At 40.9% G+C, this 20959-nt stretch overlaps 1 protein-coding gene across 1 annotated transcript in view; it reads left to right on the top strand.

Annotated features, from left to right (window-relative positions):
- Positions 1-20959, top strand: part of mdga2a (MAM domain containing glycosylphosphatidylinositol anchor 2a) — a 924938-nt gene that overhangs the window by 731881 nt on the left and 172098 nt on the right. Inside the window, exon 11 of the mRNA XM_060828983.1 lies at positions 1130-1138. Within this exon, the coding sequence (XP_060684966.1) occupies positions 1130-1138 (9 nt within the window). The remainder of the gene's footprint in view (positions 1-1129; positions 1139-20959) is intronic.

A 20959-nucleotide genomic window follows, 5' to 3' on the forward strand; every position in this document is an offset into this window, starting at 1 on the left:
GCATCTTGCATTTATCCGAATTAAACTCCATCTGCCACTTCTCAGCCCATTGGCCCATCTGGTCAAGATTTTGTTGTAATCTAACATGGTTATGGACAGATGGAAAAACTGAGAAAGCAGTTCAGTGTTTCTGTTCACAAGGGTTAATGAGACTATTCTTATGACTCTTGTACTGGTTAGAACTCTAATTCTTAGTTGTCCTTCTCCAGATGCTTTCATTGGTTTACAAGAGGCACAGGGTGGCAGGTTCATTTATAAATGATCTCTGATTTATGGATTTAAAATCACAGCTTATAGCAATTGCTGAGCAAAAGGTAAACTAATTTTCTTCAGGCTTGATGTTAAGCTAGTGGTGGTCCAGAGTGAGTAAATATTAGCTGGCTTTATTGAAGATAACTGCACACAAGGGTTGGCGAGAAAAAAACATCTCTGGAATCCTACAGGCACAGATTCCAATTCTATGGTATCTCCTTTATTACATGTTGGATAATCACTGAGAGTAAAGATAAAATTTACCTTCTTCACACTCCACAGCTCCAACATTAGCAGAGTGCAGTATTGAAAGGTGCTGTATTTATGCTGAGCAGCATTTGTGAGACATTACATTGCAGAATCTGAGTGATATAATCTTATTTGGTGCCCAACAAATTAATAGAACTCAAGCTGTAACAATTGGCACTTGTAAAAATAAATGCATTTCTCCAATGATGACATGGTTCTTTACACTCGTAATAGTACGTATCAAGGTAGCCCTCTGTAATAAAAATAGAAATACTGAGAAGATCTGGCAGTATCTGGGGAGACAGAAACAATTAAGATTTCAGGTTGATGAACATCACTAGAATGCAAGTATTGTTTTGAACAATAAAAGTTAAATCCAGAATTTAAGAACTCTCTTCCTCCCCTATTCTTCTGTGTGAACAATTACATTTTGCAGCATCTTAAAATACGCATCTCCTATATTAGCTTCTGAAAAAAGTCGAGCATTTGCTTCTGAATTTAGTTGACATTCATGTGCATGCAGAATATGCTGTAGATTCAGATGTACTGAGAGGTGACTATGCACTTTGCACCAGAGTTCTAATATTCAAATTAGCCTTCTGATTATAATTTGTAAAATTGAAATGAGGTCTCTGAGGTTATTTCACTTGCACTTCACTGTAAGTCATGAAAAATGTGTTCTTTAAAAATTACAATTCTGAAGAGCAGTCATTTATTTTCTTCTCCCTTCCATTCCAATAATAAAACTGCAGAGCAGCAAATCCACATAATCTTGGTGACATCTCCTTTAAACTATGTTGACTTTGGTGATGTGACTTCTATTGCCCATTGATTCCCTTGATAGTATACTCTGCAAATGAAGAGCTTGTTTGCATGTCTTCAGTTTCGACTTCCTGAAAACCGAGTTGTAAAAGTTGAGGTGTAAATGCAATAGGAACTCATTGACTATCATGTTTGCACCTTGCCTGTTTAAATATCCAGATAGCATATGCTCACAATGAGCTATAAAAGGCAAAGTCACTCACAGCTGATACTAACAGCCCAAGGACAGCCAAAAAAAGGATTGTGGAATGGAAATATCAGACAAGAAAGTACATGCCACACGATTAAAGCTTCCTAAATCTGACGAAAACAGAAACAAAAATTGAGCGACTTTATTTCTCAGTTACATTGGTGATAACAGAAAGGATCTCCCAAAAATAGTATTAAAATCAGTGGACATTCTAGTCAGCTTGTATCCTGTCTGAACTTTCCTGGTGTCATTATTTCGTGCTGTGTGTGCACACGATTGAGAATGAGCAAATTTCGCAACATTGCGAAGAGTCAATCTAATCTGTGGCTCATGATATAACAGGACCTGGTGTTGCAATTGTATGGGGAGGCTGCCATCTCCAAAATGAGCTGTTTGCTGAACACAGCATTCAGGCAGAATAGTGTGAAACTGGAAGTTAATTCTTAAAAACTACTAAACTGATAATTATTTTCAGTGGCTTAAAAAAACTAAATGAAACATCAATTTCATGGTTTAGAGATTGGCAATGGGAAGGGGGAAAGGCTAAAGGGATTCAGTTTTAGAATTGACCTCTATCTGAAGAAACTTGGGGGCTGAATCTTAGCAGAAAGTGTCAGTTTTGTCAAGTTTCATGAAGGGCTTCTCTCTGCAAGACCAAACAAGTCTTAACTCGTTGCTTTGGTACCCCTCTCATGTTATTAGTCTGATTCTCCAACTCAATGCAGCTAGGACATGCTGGGATTCCTGATGCCAGTGCCATCTTTAAAAGACTGTTGTATAGGAGGAGAAAGGGAGGTCTGCAGATGCTGGAGATCAGAGCTGAATCTACCTACCACCCCACCAACCTCCACCCCACCCCACTCCGGCCTATCACCCTCACCTTGACCTCCTTCCACCTATCACATCTCCATCGCCCCTCCCCCAAGTCCCTCCTCCCTACCTTTTATCTTAGCCTGCTGGACACACTTTCCTCATTCCTGACGAAGGGCTTATGCCCTATCTACAATGTGTCATGACCCCACCAGCATGACCTTTATTAGATGCGCCAGCCATATTCATCCCGCTCAATCCCTCCCTTTCCTCATACCAGGAGAAAACATCCCACAGTAGCTTCTCATCAACCCTGTGAGGAGGGGATCCTGCTGTGAGTAACCACGCACCTGGAATGATATTAGACAAAGCTATAACTTCCAACCATTTCCGCCCCTCCCACTGCCAACTTTACTTCACTGAGGACCACTCCCCTTTGACTTTGAGACTTGGCTATTTGGTTGATTCATATGCAGTGTGTTATCTGGGTACCTCCAAACAGTCCACCTCCTTTGATTGATCACTGTTGACAACCATGACAATCAAGAGCAAATTATTGCTTATGCTGGAAACTGTACCAAGAACAACAAATGCTGGAAATCACAATGGGTCAGACAGCAACCATGGAGAGACAGCGAGAGAAATAGAGAGTCTCGATGATTCTTCAAGGTAACAATCAGCTTGTCTTGAACAGCAATGCAAGACAGAAGTACTATGAGCCTTTAAGCTCTGGCTGAGCAGGCAAAGAACAAAAAGGCAAGAATGCTGTGAGTGTTCAGGGAGTTGCAAAAGGAGTGTGTGACGAGGGAGCAGAGGGAGCAGCCCTGAACTGGAGCCTGTCCCAGTCTGTTCACTGTGTGTAAAGTGTTCTTACAGCAGAATTGTAATGAAAGGTCCTGGTGTGCTCCAGCAGGAAGTGCAGAAGAGCACTGTAAGTAAATATGAGATGTGCCATGATGATGAAATGGAGGACCCCAATGTCCATGCATTCTTGTCATTTTGTTTTCAGTCAACAGGTGGGAGAATAGGAGCCTGCATATTAATCTAGTGAAATGAGTTTGTAATGACATTATAATGAATGAAAATCACTTAATAGACCTCTTGGCACTCGCCAGTGAAAATCTTATGTCAACATCCAAGACTTATTTGGTAACTGCAACTTTTTGGTGTTGATAATGGGACATTGTACATCCCAACATTGCGCCGTACCTTTTCCAAACTTCTCACCATCAGCCATCTCATTGATGTGCTGAGAATATTCTGCCCATGTTCTTTTGCCTTGACTGCTTAATGATCATGAGCCTGTCATCCTCTAATAAGGAATGATTGTATGATGTCTTTAATAACAGAGAATGCAAATAGCACAGCTACCAGGAAAATTCAGTGTGCTGATGTTGCAACTGAAGAGCACCTAGGCAAAAGTGAGGACTGCAGATACACAGCAGGTCAGCCAGCATCTGAGGGGCAGGAAAGTCGACGTTTCGGACAATCTAATGAAGGGCTTTTGTCCGAAACGTCGATTTTCCTGCTCCTCGGATGCTGGCTGACCTGCTGTGTCTTTCTAACCCTACTCTAATCTTGACTCTGCAGTCCTCACTTTCGCCTGGGTGCACTTCAGTTGCAATATCAGCACCACTCTAATCTTGCCACTGAAGAGCACTTGGCAGGCCATCCAAACAAAACCACCTCTCTCCCTTGTCAAACTGCTGTTCAAGGAAGAATCACCCATCATGTACAGCAATATGAAGCAAGGCAGAGTCTGGATCACTTTGTACGTGAATGAGCACCCTGAAAACATTAAGTCTTACAATGTAGGCTGTTGCACAATGTCATAGTTTCTCAAGAATTGCCCTCAAGCATAATGTCATTGAGGTAACTAGAAATAAAATACAGTTAATGAAAGTAAATCATTAGAGCCTGGAGCAACATGATAAATATTTTTGGGGCTGACATTAATTTTCCTTGCAAAATGCAATTGCAAGGAGATCTCTGAAATGTCTTGTATTCTGACAATGCATCTATAGTCTCCTTAGCTTGCATGTCCCCATCCCACCACACTCCCTCCACCCTCTTCCTCTCCAGCCATTTCGCTCTGGCTCTTCCCTGCTTTCCTTTCAAAGGCTAGACTATTGCCTTCCAATCCCAAGCTCATGTAGCTTGCAGATTATCTAACTAGCTTCACTTTTAATATACACTCAGCCCTTCCATTTATCAAACTCCTTCAGTTATCAGCTGGTCATAACCAGCCTTTCTTTTCCAATATGCACAGTTGAAATTTCCCCGAGTGGTTCCTTTTGTACATTCTCGCAATGTTGCAGTTGAAACCTTTTTGGGACCATGTGCCATTCATAGCTGATTTTTCACCAAAATAAGCTTAAAAGTCATATGAAGTCACTTCTGTTAGATGGATTGAAAGAACTGCTGAAAGGGAATGTATGTTCATGTCCAGAAAGTACAAAGTCATTACAGCTAACAGCAAGGAAACATCCTTTAGATTTGTCCTGCTTAAGAATTAAACTATGCCTGACATTAATATTGACATTTCATTTCTGAGAAAATAACTTGTATTCAAATACCAGCACCTCTGCTTTCTTGTTAACCTATCTCTTTCCTCAGTTGAGCAGTGACAGGGAGCTGTTAAATGAACAAAACAGTAACAACCATGGGCACAAATGCAGCATATGATTTCAAGAATAAAACCTTACAAAGGACACAGGCTGACATTTAATGAAAACTGGGGGGAAATGAATAATGGCTGGCTTGCAATTAGCATTTCTGTGAGTATGCTTGAAAGGGCCATGCTAATTTGTTATACATCCTTGGATACAATTGTGGATTAATTAGGGAGAGCTCGTATAGCTTTGTGAAGGAAAACTGACATGATTGAGTTTCTGAAGCAATTTCAGAGAGGGTTGATGAGGATAATGGAGTTGAAAGTGTTTTAGATTAGATTGCTTACAGTGTGAAGAGGCTCTTCGGCCCAACAAGTCCACACCGACCCTCCGAAGAGCAAACTACCCAGCCCCTTTCCCCTACATTTAGCCCTTCACCTAACACTACGGGCAATTTAGCATGGCCAATTCACCTAACCTGCACATTTTTGGACTGTGGGAGGAAACCAGAGCACCCAGAGGAAACCCACACAGTCATGAGGAGAATGAGCAAACTCCACACAGACAGTTGTCTGAGGCGGGAATTGAACCCGGGTCTCTGGCACTGTGAGGCAGCAGTGCTAACCACTGTGCCACCATTTTGTTTTATATGGGCTTCCAAAAGACATTTAATAAAGTGACACATTGCAGGCTTGTCAGAAAACTCACAGCTCATGGATTAAACAGGGATAGTGATGGTATGAATATGAAGTTGGCTGGGAGACTGGCAACAGAGTAGTAGTGAAGGGTTGTTTTTCAGGCTGGAGAGAGAGAAATAGCGAAACTTTTCAGGATTGATATTAAACCACTGATTTTCATGATATTTGTAAATGACCTTAACTTTAACACAGCTTTGATATTTGCTGATGACACAAAGTTTGGAAATATCTTGAACTATGGGGAGGATAATGATAGATTTCAAGATTACATTGACAGCTAGTGGAATTTACAGTCATGCGACAGATGCAATTTAATTTAGGAAAATACACAATTATACATTTTGATAAGGCAGATGAGGAGAGATGAAATAAAATTAAGGATGCAATTCTGAAGGGGGTGCAGGTGCACAGTGAATTGGGGATATTTGTGAACAAATAATTGGAAATGGCAGTTTGAGAAAGCAATTAATAAGATGCCGCTGAATTCTGGAATTTATAAATGAAGTACAAAACAGGGAAGTTAAGGTGAACATTTATAAACATTGGTTTGGTCTCACATCAGGAGGAATATGAAGACTTTAAGCTGCTGCAGAAAAGATTCCAGGAAAGGTTCCGGGGATGAGGAGACCTCATGGATAAATTGGAGAAGATCCATTCTCCGTAGAGATTGGAGATTTGATTGTGTTGTTCAAGATCACAAGGTTCCAGACACACAAAATGGGCGAAGATGCTTCAATCAGCAGAAGAGTGGAAAATCAGAGGACACTGATTTGTGCTGTGTGGCATAAAAACCAAAGGTGGTGGGAAGATATATGCATTTTTGCAGTGAGTGTATAGGATGTAGAATGTTACATGGAGATCATTTCCATAATAGCTAGATAAAGGGGATTGAAAATTAGCTGAAAAGAAAATAATCTTTCAAACTGTGGAAAAAGCTGGGGAAGTAGGTCATGTTGAATTTGATTCACCCACTCAGATGATCTACATGAGATGAGTTAGCATTTTGTGGCACATCTGCCAAATCTTTAATAAAACGTTGTGGGCATTAACCATCCATATTCCCTGTCTGCACTCCCTTCACAGAGTTAGTCTGCTTTGCTTCCTGCCTTCTCTGGAAACCGGTCGTCTTGCCTGGCCGAGACCTCTCAACAGAGAGAGTCCAGGCTGGTGTCACAAAATCTGAGAGACCGTTCTTTCTCTTGTGCCTTTACATCTTCCTGAATACAAAAAGGTAAATTGTCCAGCAGCTTACTGTTCCTGGTTGCAGTTTTCCCTTTTATACACGTTGTCCCTTTAAGAAGGAAAGACTGCCAACAGTTTCTTTAGAATCTGATTCAGTCCTCTGGAATGTGGAAAGGGCAATTATGATGAAATGGAAACTCCAAGTTACACAGGACCTGCTCATACATGTCCTCTGGATGTAGGCACACTGCAAATTGAAACCCCTGCTCCCAATGATCAGCCTGAATGAATTTTGCATTCACATCAAGGTGGATATTATAGCGTAGCCCTTAGTTAACATCCACAGATTCACACATTTTAGTGCAAGACACTGCAAACCAAGCCACAGTTTGAGAGTTTTGATCATTTCTTTTCCTTCATAGGCAAGTTTTCTGCACTGAGTTATCCTTTATGGTTAGTGCTTTAAAACAAAGTAAATTGAAGTGTATATAAATGAAAGGACAACAGGCTGCAAGGTTTAAAGACATGTTCAAGGCAGTCTGGCCAGCTTATAGAATAACAAAAATCAGCTTATGATTATATAGGAATTCTAAAGTAGTAAACTGGCCCAAGTTACTTTACAGGAAGATTATTGAACAAAATTTGACAAAATGCTGCTTGAGAATTTAAGACAAATTTTGACCAAAGGTGTAGTTTTAAGATGCATTTTAAGAAGGGAAAGAGATGTAGAGCAGCAGAGAGATTTAGAGGGGGGACTTCCAGAATTCTGGGCCTAGATAGCTGAGGCCACAACCATCAGTGTTGAAACAATTACAATCAGATATGTTCAAGCCAACAATATTGGGAGAATGCAGGTATACATTCAGAATGTAGCATGAAGGAAATGAAAGTGATGCAGAAGCAATAACATGGATCATTAGATTAATTTGCCAATACTTCTCAATCAGATATGAATTTGGATATAAAGGGAGTTAGCTGTCAACGGATGTGGAGATTTGGAAAGGGCGGTAGATTAATGTTTGATTTTGGCTAATGTTGGAAGATATTAGAAAAATGCATATTACCATGATGTATACTCTTGGGACTTATTGGTCCTAGTGCTCATGAAAAATTGTTGCTTTTGTAGGTCTTCAGCCAGAATTGACTCAGATATGTGGAGAGAATAATATTCTGGGACTTTGCCTCATAACCTTATTGATTTGGGACTATAATTGTGTGCTGATCCATTATTATGCACTGACAAAGTATTAAAAACTGAACGCTTGAGCTTAAGGTTGTAGATGTAAAGATTAATCTAGAAAATGCCATTCCCTTCCCTGTGGGTCCTGGCTCACCAGTTTCATATTTCTGTTGATAAAAGTGGCATACCCTTAAGATCCATTTCCAATCTAATGTTGCATTATTTTTCACAATATTTTAACAAGAAAATACAAAATATCATATTTTATTGTTCTGACTGACTTGTTTATTTGCAGTTTTTGTATCATTGTTTAAATGGGAACACCATTTCTGGCTGACTTTTAAACATCAGGTTCTGGTTCAGGGATGGGGTGCATTGGGCTAAGTTAGATGTTGAAGTGGTTGACCCAAAAATAGGAGACTGTTGGAGCTGGGCCTGGCATCACGGCCTGCCCCAGAGCACCAGCACAGTGTCCGAAGTTAAAAAACAAACAATAAGCTATCCCTCCAGCCATTGCTCCTTACACTCCTTAAACCCCGATATACTTTCCATGCCACCTCTATGCTATGAATCCACCCCCATAATCTCTTAAACACTCCATACCAAACTAGCCACTTTACCCACCCCACATATCTTTCACACCTACCAGTGCCCTTATGTTTACCTCCCATGGCTCTTTATACACCATATGCTAACTTAGTGCAAAGTTATTGTGGACCCATGATGACTTATGTTAAGCATCAGAGTGAAAAAGCAAGATTTTTCTTTCTATTCGTGACACTTATTTTTAAACATTTAAAGAGCAGTAGATTTTGACACATCCTCTTCACATTTTTTGACAGGACCTCTTGACAGTTGCTTTTGACAGTTCTGTTGACCGCTCTAATGAGTTAGACAGTTCCAATGGGTTAATCAGATTATGTATTTTTTAATGCATGTTCACATCTTCTCCTAAACTAAAATCTTTCCCAAAAGGCAGCTTACCTCTTCCAAGATTGTCCTGGGAGCAATCTCCAAGAGGATATGCTGGCTATCCAAGGAAATCCAAAGATTCAGACTTGCTCCTGGAAGCCGAATATTTGTAGCTGGTGTGTCAGGCTCTAATATCACACAGGAGTGGAGACAGCTGCTTGCACAAAATGTAAATGTCTGAAACATGACCTGACCCCACTGTTAGCTCCCCAAAACTGACAGATCCTGTGCTGACACTTCTGATTTTTGGCTGTTCCTTTTAATTTTGAAACAAAGGAAAGGCTCATAAACAAAGGAGAACCAGTGGACATGATCTATTTGGATTTCCAAAAATCCTTTGACAAGGGGCTGCACTGGAGGTTGCTAAATAAGATAAGAGCCCATGGATGTGTTAGGGGGCAAGGTACTGGCATGGATAGAGGGTTGGCTGACTGACAGATAACAGAGTGGGGATAAAGAAGTATTTTTTTAGGATGGCAGTGGTTACAAGTGGAATTCTGCAGGAGTTTTTGGACCTCAACTATTCACATTATACATTAACTGCCTGGATGAAAGAACTGAGGGTAGTGTTGCTAAATTTGCAGAACAACACAGAGAACCGTGGAAAGACAGATAGTGTTGAAGAAGCAGGGAGGTTGCAGAAGGACTCGAATAGGCTAGGAGACTGGGTAAAAAAGGAATGGTGAATAGAATATAATGTGGGAAAGTGTGAGCTTCTGCACTTTTTTAGGAATGCTCGAGGTGTAGACTATTTTCTAAGAGGAAAGAGTTTGGAAATCTGAAGCACAAATTGACTTAGAAGCTCCAGTTCAGTGATTCTCTTAAGGTTAACATGCAGGTTCAGTTAGCAGTTAGGAAAGCAAAAACAAAATTAACATTCATTTCAAGCTGGCTAGAGCAGGGACATATTGCTGAGGCTGTATAAAGCTCTGGTCAGATCGCATTTGGATATTGTGAGCAACTTTATGCCCCATATTTGAGGAAGGATGTGCTGTCCTTGGAGGCCGTTCAGAGGAAGTATACAAGTATGATCCCAGTGATGAAGGGCTTGTCATATGAGTAGCAGTTGAAGAGTCTGCCCCTGTACTTGAAACTTAGAAGGATGAGGGATCTCTTTGAAACTTACAGAATACTGAGCGGCCTGGGTAAAGTAAACATGGAGAAGACGTTTCCACTTGTAGGAGAGGCCAGGACCTGAAGACACAGCCTCAATGTGACGAGGCAACCCTTCAGATCTGAGATGAGGAGAAATTTCTTCAGCTCATGTATGGTGAATTTGTAGAACTCATTGTGTCACAAAGGGTGGAGGTCAAGTCATTGAGTGTATTTAAGACATAGTTTTTTGATTAATAAGAGGATGAAAAGTTACAGGAAGAAGACAGGAGAATGGGGTTGAGATACATATCAGCGCTGAAAATGTGTTGCTGGTTAAAGCACAGCAGGTTAGGCAGCATCCAAGGAACAGGAAATTCGATGTTTCGGGCATAAGCCTTTCATCAGGAATGAGGAGAATGTGCCAGGCAGGCTAAGATAAAAGGTAGGGAGGAGGGACTTGGGGGAAGGGCGATGGAGATGTGATAGGTGGAAGGAGGTCAAGGTGAGGGTGATAGGTTGGAGTGGGGTGGGGGCGGAGAGGTCAGGAAGAAGATTGCAGGTTAGGAGGGCGGTGCTGAGTTGAGGAAACCGACTGAGACAAGGTGGGGGGAGGGGAAATGAGGAAACTGGAGAAATCCGAGTTCATTCCTTGTGGTTGGAGGGTTCCCAGGCGGAAGATGAGGCGCTCCTCCTCCAGCCGTCGTGTTGTTATGTTCTGCCGATGGAGGAGTCCAAGGACCTGCATGTCCTCGGTGGAGTGGGAGGGAGAGTTAAAGTGTTGAGACACGGGGTGGTTGGGTTGGTTGGTCCGGGCGTCCCAGAGGTGTTCTCTGAAGCGTTCCGCAAGTAGGCGACCCATCTCCCCAGTGTAGAGGAGGCCACATTGGATGCAGCGGACGCAAAAGATGATGTGTGTGGAGGTACAGGTGAACTTGTGGTGGATATGGAAGGATCCCTTGGGGCCTTGGAGGGAAGTGAGGGAGGAGGTGTGGGCACAAGTTTTACATTTCCTGCAGTTGCAGGGGAACATGCCGGGAGTGGAGGTTGGGTTGGTGGGGGGTGTGGACCTGACAAGGGAGTCACGAAGGGAGTGGTCTTTGCGGATCAGCCATGATTGAATGGCAGGGCAGACTCAATGGAGCAAATGGCCTAACTGTGCTCCAGTGTCTTATGGTCATATTATCTCTCCATTGTGGCAAAAAGTCACATTAATGAAGGGCACCTTTTGTGCATAAATGTCTTGGCTATGTATAAGATTTCAAGAAGAAGGAAGGGAAGAGTCTCTCAGTTTCATACCGACAGGCGAGTAAAGCTATGGTGACATTAAAGCTGCTGGGTTTCACTATTGTGCTGCTGATCCACTTCCTGGAATGGACAGGATGTAACTGCAGGATTTGCAAAAGATCTTGGTTGCTCAGTGGCATTCAGATGTGTGTGGACAAATGGAGGATGGGGTAAAGTTCATAGCAAAGGAAGCTTAAACTTTCCAGATAGGATCTTTAGAAACATTGGTTTTCAGAATCTATTCATGCCGTGACCCTTTTCTGACTTACAAAGCGCAAGGATGCTGTGGAGCACTTGGTCAGTTTTAAATTCTATAACGGTCTGACTGGCCTGACTCAACTCTGGTTAAGTTGCATTGAAGATGGCTGCACTGGCTTCAAGGGGTGCCTTTGCTGCATTGTGTAAATGGAAACTGAAATTGAATGTTGTGAAATCTAACCATCTTTTAGGGTGGGAAGCAACCAGATAGGTATGACTAAAATTCCAGCTCCTTCTTTGGTGAAACTCATTACTCAATGGAAGATTATGCAAAAGACAAAAGAATGCTTTAGAATGCATGGTAATATTACTGCAGCAACTTTTAATAAAATATGCCAATTTTATAACTGTAGACAGACAAACAGCACTCTTTTAAAACACAAAGACAGTTTCTGACATTATAGAATGTCTGCCAGTATTTACACTGGAGTTGTTTCTCTAATGATTTCAATAGAAACTTTTGGATGAATGCCATGTACTTGCAGCTGTAAAACAGCAGAGAGGTAAAAATTGTACTGTGTTAAAGTAAAATACTGTTGAAGTACTGCTATGCAGTATTAATAATAAACATTTCAATGCATGCAAATGGCAATTTGCTAACAGTATTTTCAGCAAACCATGAACAATTGTGCCAGAGTAACTAGCCTGTATATATCGTCTTTTATGATTTCAGGATGCCCAAATTGATGGTCAACCAAATAATTGTTTTCAAAATACAGGCCACAACATTCTCAGGCATTGAATGGTGAGAGCCATTATGAGAAATTTCATAGAATCACCTGAGATGGCCAGTGGGGAACTTCTCAATGTCAACAGCGAAAAGTCCCATTTTCTCACAAAGTGTGGAGTGGCACAATGAGATTCTCACTAGTGAGAAGCAAGAGGACTATAAGCATGACCACACGTGCATATCTCATTCTTCGTTAATCTTGCCTCGTAGTTTCCATTCTCATTCAAAGCAGTTATGTGGCAACTTTCATCTCACCACTTGATCCTGCAGACCTCCACCTTGGAGACCAGGCACTAATAGCTCAGGGGACACTCCAAAGATAGCAACCCCATCTATAGACATTGGCATTCAAAACAAATGAGCCTCACTGTATCATCATGGCACTACTTATGGTATGGTACCCCACATAATGCTGCAAGCTTAACGTGTACTGGTACAGTTCATTGTAATGCTGCTGCCAAGACACTTAGTGCTGATGGGTAGGTCCCTATCTCATGGAGTAGACCAGGCTGCATCTGTGGAGAGAAATCAGAATTAACATTTTGGGTCCAGTAACCCTTCAGATGCTGCCAGACCTGCTGAGCTTTTCCAGCAGGTGTTGTTTCTGATTTCCAGCATCTATAGTTCTTTTGGTTTTTAGTGAGTGCACTTTGATGTTGAGCCGCTTGAGGAGATATAACGAGAGAAGTAGATTTGAAAGACAGTTCTAAAAGAGGAAAGAGAAATGGAAAGACAGAGAGGTTTAGAGTTGAAATTCCATAAATTAAGGAGCTGAAATCTGAAAGTCACACAATCACTTGGCAAAGGGTTGGAAATAGTGATGTGCAACAATTGCAGATGTTATTTTAATATGTAAAGGTCCCAGGTGTTTCAAAAGGGGACGTGTCATTTCATAGTTGCAATTTTAACATGGACCATGCTTGTACTTAAGTTTCTGTAATTGTCTTTATATATTTAAAAATTGACACTGCACTCAGTTTCTCTGTCTCATGGTTTGCAATATATCAAGGGGAAGCTAGCGAGGCTACTTATTCACATGTTAATTGTGAAAGACTACCTTGTGTTAAAATCAGTGGCTGTTAAACATGTTACTGAAACTGGTTCCCTGATATGGAGACTCCATCTGACTTCTATTGTATCCCAAATCTGAGAAGAGACCACAGCAATCTGTGGAATAACATCAAAAGATCAACAACAGAGTTGCCATTCAAGAAACCAAGAGGCATACATATCTCTTATAAAAACCCTCCCAACCTGATTCCAAACTGCAAGGTTACTTCTGAAGAAATTGGAGCTTCTGATACAACAGCTACAAGTGCGGGTCTGCGTAACATGCTGAACAGCCTTCTCTGCAAAGGAAATCTGCTGTTTATCCAGGTATCTGACCCCAACTATTTGAACGTATTTAAAATTCAAGTCAAGAATGGGAAAGGTTTTCTTCTTCAGTAGACTCTGAAAATAGGAACTGTCAATTAATCCTTTGGTTCAATACTTGTAAATTGCACATCTCTGTTTAATTGTATTTTTTATGAGTGTGTGGTCTATGACTGATGTACTGACATGACTGATGGAACATTTTAGCGATGGAGAGAGCTAAAGTAGACAGGTGTCACTTTCCTTAGAGCAGAGAGGGCTGAGTCGGACCAGATTGAGCTATACAACATTTGGGGGAATATATAGGATGGATGAATGATTTGAATGATTTTATTGTCACATGTATTTTCCAGTGAAAAATATAATAAAATACAGTGAAAAGCTTGCACCATCACTCTGATCCAGTGCCATTTTGAATAGTTTAAGAATCACAAAAAGAAAAATAGAGCTCAAAGAGAGTCCATGACCCTTCCACCACACTTCGCTACCGCCAATGCTAGACCCTTCAGTCAAAGCAGTTATGTGGCAGCTCCAGCTCACTGCTTGATCCTGCAGACTTCCACCTTGGATACCAGACACCAACAACTCAGGGCACACAGCAAGGGCAGCAACACCATCCACAATGTTGAAATCGCTGATCCTCAGGGCCCATCTTTCACCACTAGGGCTATCTTGCCAAAATTGCCTCCACTAATGTAACAGCTGATGCTCGCCCTGTGCTCACCCCGCCACCAGCCGTATCTTCGCCTATGTGTGCCAGAGTTCTGCTTCGGGCTCACCAACTGCCACCACATGCTGGACCCCAATGAAACTGCCTTCCGTCTTCGTTGTCAAAGCTGTTGCCATCAATGCCACCACAACCGTGCTTTCCCCAGAAGACAAGTAGAGGCAAAATCAAAATAAGAGAAAAAGAAAGAAATAAGAAAAAAATAAGCCAACAGATATAGTGGCTGGACCCTCCGCTCAGGAACCTGGATGCTGCCTACTCCACCACCACCATTTTGAATCTGTAATAGGGTAGATAGGAGTAAACCTTTCCCCTCAGTGAAGGAATCAATAACCAAGGGACATTGATTTAAGGTAAAAGGTAGATTTAGAGTGAATTTAAGAAATCATTTGTTCACTCAGCGCTGATTATCTGAAAGGATGGAGAAATGGGAACTGTCACAATTTTAAAGAAATATTTAGATGAAGTGACATGCATAGAAGAATACAAGCCTAGTGCTGGAAATTTAGACGTGAGTAGATAGGTGCTTTAAGCCAGCACACACATGATGGGCATCAGAGCCTTCTCCCGTGCTGTAAACTCTATGATTCAAAAACTTTATGTTTCAGTGGTACGTAATGTCACCCATTCAAAAGGAACAATCAGATAATCAGAATGTACTTGAAGAATCAAGCTTGATGGATTTGAGAACTTGGCTCAAGGTTTCTGCAAGAAACATTTTTGTAAGATTGCTTTTATTTCTCTCCTGTCCTTGTTTGTAAATGGATTTAAAAAAAACCAGGAAAAATCCTCAGCAAGGGAAATTTGGTTCTCCAAGAATCTGGATGCCTTGATCTGCATTTTATAATTTCACAATGGATAAGAGCTGATATTTTCATTCCAACAATAAAGATGAAAGTTTGGGAGAAGATTTGTAGCTCGGATGCTCGTTGTTGTGGTTCTGTTCGCCGAGATGGGAATTTGTGTTGCAGACGTTTCGTCCCCTGTCTAGGTGATATCCTCAGTGCTTAGGAGTCTCCTGTGAAGCGCTTCTGTGATGTTTCCTCTCGCATTTATAGTGATTTGTATCTGCCGTTTCCAGTTGTCAGTTCCAGCTGTTCGCTGCAGTGGCCGGTATATTGGGTCCAGGTCGATGTGCTTATTGATTGAATCTGTGGATGAGTGCCATGCCTCTAGGAATTCCCTGGCCATTCTCTGTTTGGCTTGTCCTATAATAGTAGTGTTATCCCAGTCGACTCATGTTGCTTGTCATCTGAGTGTGTGGCTACTAAGGATAGCTGGTCGTGTCATTTCGTGGCTAGTTGGTGTTCATGGATGCGGATCGTTAGCTGTCTTCCTGTTTGTCCTATATAATCTTTTGTGCAGTTCTTGCATGGGATTTTGTACACTACATTGGTTTTGCTCATGCTGGGTATTGAGTCCTTCATCCTGGTGAGTTGATGTCTGAGAGTGGGCAGCACGGTGGCACAGTGGTTAGCACTGCTGCCTCACAGCGCCAGGGACCTGGGTTCAATTCCAGCCTCAGGCGACTGACTGTGTGGAGTTTGCACATTCTCCCCGTGTCTGCGTGGGTTTCCTCCGGGTGCTCCGGTTTCCTCCCACAGTCCAAAGATGTGCGGGTCAGGTGAATTGGCCATGCTAAATTGCCCCTAGTGTTAGGTTAGGGGTATGGGTGGGTTGCGCTTCGGCGGGTCGGTGTGGACTTGTTGGGCCGAAGGGCCTGTTCCCACACTGTAAGTAATCTAATCTAATCTAATGAGTGGCTGTTGGTTTGTGTGTTGTTATGAGTCCTAGTGGTCGCAGTAGTCTGGCTGTCAGTTCAGAAATGTTTTTGATGTATGGTAGTGTGGCAAGTCCTTTGGGTTGTGGTATGTCCTCATTCCATTGTCTTTCCCTTAAGCATCTGTTAATGAAATTGCGCGGGTATCCGTTTTTGGCAAATACATTATATAGGTGTTCTTCTTCCTCTTTTTGCAGTTCTGGGATATTGCAGTGTGTTGTGACCCTTTTGAACAGTGTCTTGATGCAAATTCTTTTGTGTGTGTTGGGGTGGTTGCTTTTGTAGTTCAGGATTTGGTCTGTGTGTGTGGCTTTCCTGTATACCTTTGTGCTGAAATCTCCATTCAGTGTTCTCTGTACCATCACGTCTAGGAATGAGAGTTGGTTGTCCTTTTCTTCCTCTCTAGTGAATCGGATTCCTGTGAGTGTGGCGTTGATGATCCGGTTTGTGTTCTCTATTTCTGTGTTTTTAATGATGACAAAGTTATCATCCACATATCTGACCCAGAGCTTGGGTTGAATTTGCAGTAACACTGTTTGTTCTATTCTTTGCATTACCGCTTCTGCTATGAGTCTAGAGATGGGTGAGCCCATGGGTGTGCCATTGATTTGTTCATATATTTGGTTGTTGAATGTGAAGTGTGTTGTGTGGCACAGGTCCAGTAGTTTGAGTATTCCGTCTTTGTTGATAGGTTCAATGTCCTGTTGTCTGTTCTGTATGTCCAGCAGGTTGGCTATTGTTTCTCTGGCTAGGGTTTTGTTGATAGAGAATTCCTAAAGGCATGGCACTCATCCACAGATTCAATCAATATGCACATCGACCTGGACCCAATATACCGGCCACTGCAGCGGACAGCTGGAGCTGACAACCAGAAGCGACAGATACAAATCACTATAAATGCCGGAGGAAACATCACAGAAGTGCTTCACAGGAGGCCCCCTGAGGATGTCACCTAGACAGGGGACGAAACGTCCGCAACACAAATTCCCAGCTCGGCGAACAGAACCACAACAAAAAAGATGAAAACTAAACAAAACGTTAAAGTATTTGATGCAAAATTATCGAGTCAAATGGAAACAATTTTAGAGCCAGACCATATCACAGGTACTTCTTCAGTCTGTGATTACTGACTGAAAATATTTTAGACATCATCTTGAAAAAACATCAGGATATTTAAAATGCTGCTTAAAGAACTTTAATTAGGCCACACTTGGAATATTGTGTGCAATTCCAGTCACCAAAGGATGTGGATGCTTTGGAAAGAATACAGAAGAGAGTGACCAGGATCTTGCCTGATAAGGAGGATTTTAATTATGAAGAAATTTGGAAAGACTGGGTTTGTTTTCACTGGAATGCAGGAGATTGAGGGGGTGACCTGAGTAGAAGTTTATAAGATTGTGAATGCCATAGACAGTATTGGAAAGTGTGAGGCATTTTCCCAGGGTGGAGGGGTCAATTACTAGGGGACTTGGGTTTTTTAAGGTGCAGGGGGAATGTTTAAAACAGATGTGCAAGGCAGGTTTTTCACACAAACTGTGGTGAGAGCCTGGAACACATGTCAGAGGAGGTGATGGAAGCAGACACAATTGCAGCATTCAAGAAGCACCTGGAAAGGCAGAGAGGGTTACAGATCCTGTGAGTGAAGACAGTTTTGGTGGGGAAGGGCATCACGTGTTGATGCAGGTGTGGATGGCTAAAGAGCCTGTTCCTGTCCAGTACTGTTCCTTGTTCCTGCTCTTTGTTCTAATAGCCATGTTGTTACTAAATAAAGTCAATTAGTTCAGGCATGTGAGTAATGGACAAGTGAGTAGGTGAAGTTAAATGCTTATCTGCCTCTTTATTCGACTGACAGTTGCAATATAATAGCGTAAAGTTGAAATTCTGCCAGTCTCACTTTAAACTTCTATGAATCCACTTTTTGATATTCTGATTAATTTTGATAATATAAGGCACCTTTGGTAAATACTTTCCTTTTTTTGTATTCAATTGTGGGATGTGGGCATTGCTGGTTGGCCAGCATTTATTGCCCCTCCTTAATTGCTCTTGAAAAGATGATGGTCAACTGCCTTCTTAAAATCGTTGCATTTCACCTGCTGTGAGTTGACCCACAATGTCCTTAGGGAGAGAATTCCAGGTTTTTGACCCAGCGACAGTGAAGCAATGGCGATATATTTCTAAGTCAGGATGGTGAGGGGCTTGGAGGGGAAGTTGCAGGTGATCATGTTCCCATGTGCTGCTGCCTTTGTCCTTTGAGATAGAAGTGATTGTAGGTTTGGAAGGTACTGTCTGAGGATCTTTGGTGAATTTCTGCTGTGCATTTTGTAGATAATGCACACTGCTGGTCCTGAATATTGGTGGTGTAGAGAAGAGGTGTTTGTGAATTAAGTGCCAATCAAGCAGGCTGCTTTGTCCTGAATGTTATCAAGCTTCTTTATTTAAAATGCATTTATGAAGGCCCTTTGTTAATTTAGTATAGCGTTAATGGAAGTTGATCTTATTGTTTAGTGTGTGCAAGTGAAATCAAAATCCATGTTACAGCAAAGTCCATGAATGGGCATATTCCTTCATGTTCAAACTTTTGTCTTAATTATCATATACTCTTGAAGACTCTTCTCATGTGATTTCCCTTGCTATTTTCAAGAAAGTCATCACCCAAGTACTCATACCTGAATGATGAAGAAAATAATCACTCAAACTAAATATATTTTTAATACTGCTTAACAGTGAAACACAAAATGCCAGGCTGAATATTAATTTGATTTTCTTTTAATCTTGATGTAATAAATATAAAATTAGAACATGTCAATGATTTTTATCCACTTCACCTGTAATTTTATACTCTTTGCTCTTACTTTAAATCATAATTAGATTATAGTGTTTAGCCTGTGCAGACTAATGAATTTCCATTTTCTGTTTCGCACTAATCTGTAATTGTATTAAAATATAAATGTAATTAAAGTATTTCACCTGGTAGTATTAATCATACATTTAAAAATAAAATGAGCAACAGTACCATTGAAAACTTCAATTATCTTTATATTGGGTTACAGTACAGAGACAGACCATTCAACCCAACCAATTCATGCTTGTCTCTATGTACCTCTCAAACTTTCTTTCATCTTTCCTCATATACCTACATATTTCGGTGATTATCCTTGCACACTTTCTCACATCCTCTGTAATTCCGCAATATGGTTTTTATAATATGGCAACCAGAACTGCACACAGTAAGCCAAGAGTGTTCAAAAGAAAGTTCAGTACAGGTATAGCATAGTTTCTCTAATTTTCAATTACATCCCTCAAGAAATAATGCCTATTGTTTGCATTTTACATAACCTTACTATCAAGTTAAACAATTTTTAACAATGGACATTGTGCTCTTTGTCCTTTTACTCCACTTAGACTTATCATCTTCCAAATAATATGTCACCTTCATATTCTTACTATCTAAATATACAAGCCCACATTTATGTGTGGTGAATATCATTTGTCATTTATATGCCCAGACTGTAAATTTATTGATGACCTCCTGTAACGTTTTGCAGTACACCTCTTCATTGTCTCTACCTGACCCCACACTCCCAATGTGGTGCCATCCAAAAATGCAATTATTTGTTTATTTTAAAGTCCAATTTGGTAGTATGAGTTGTGAAGGGAAATGGATCCAGCACTAATCCTTTCGGAAGATCATATTGCAGGTTTTCTGAAAATACAGTTAAGTTACTTAAATGAAAGATTACGAACTGGAGTTTCACTACTGAGACAAATAGTTCAAGTCAGGAAATTTCTCAGGATGGCAGAATTGTCCCTGAATGAAGCACCCATTAGATTCTAATTCTAGGAAGTCAAAGAGTGATCATTTGTGCACATTCGATAGTGAAAGATAACAAATTCGTGAAACCAATTCAAAACTTTCAAATCTCAAATGTTTAGTTTCATAAATGAAAAAAAACAATATCAAAGAAAGATAATTATTTAATAGCTTCTTTAAACTGTTAATTACATTGTAAACTCAGAAACGCATGCTGACATTATGATAGCATTTGAAACTCAACTAAATTTTAATAATGATGTGAGAAAAAACATTGGCTAAAACCTCTGTTGAAACTGTACAAACAAATTATTTTCATATATGTTACTAAAGCTAGTTTATCAATCAATGAAGTCTGCAGAGGGTTTCTTTTCTCTGTTGCTGACAGCTTCTGTCTATTTCATTCATGTTTAAAGAGTAGAGGATTTAAAAAGAAGCTACAGATTATGACATTTAAAAAGCCTTTATCTGCCCCTCAGGAGACCATTTTTAATTTATTTCATTAATGTGTGCCTCCTACACTTCAGGTAATGTCCTTGCCACAGTCAGAGCATGTTTGTTTGAACTTAGCAATAACTTCAAATGGTCCTGCTGAGTTTAAATTTCCTGCCAATGAAAACTATTCTCCACCTCCTTCCCCTGCCAGCAAAAGTTGTATCTCTCAGAAAGAGCAGTGAGACTTCCAAATCCAGGTCTTGCCCATCATTTTTAAGCGTTTGTGACTCTGCAAAAATCCAGCCTTACGCTTACTCTGCATTTATAACTTTTTTCTTTGGCCCAGTTGGATCTATCTAGATTTAAGTGTAATTTTATCACCTATTGCCTTGCGTAGAGCATTACTGCCTTAAGAGCTACAACACAACAAGGGCTTGCATTTAAATAGCACTTTTCAATCTCTTAAGATATCCTAGCATGCTCAATGCCCAATGAAGT

This window comes from Hemiscyllium ocellatum, chromosome 8 (genome assembly GCF_020745735.1).
Source record: "Hemiscyllium ocellatum isolate sHemOce1 chromosome 8, sHemOce1.pat.X.cur, whole genome shotgun sequence".
In the NCBI taxonomy this organism is placed as follows: domain Eukaryota; kingdom Metazoa; phylum Chordata; class Chondrichthyes; order Orectolobiformes; family Hemiscylliidae; genus Hemiscyllium; species Hemiscyllium ocellatum.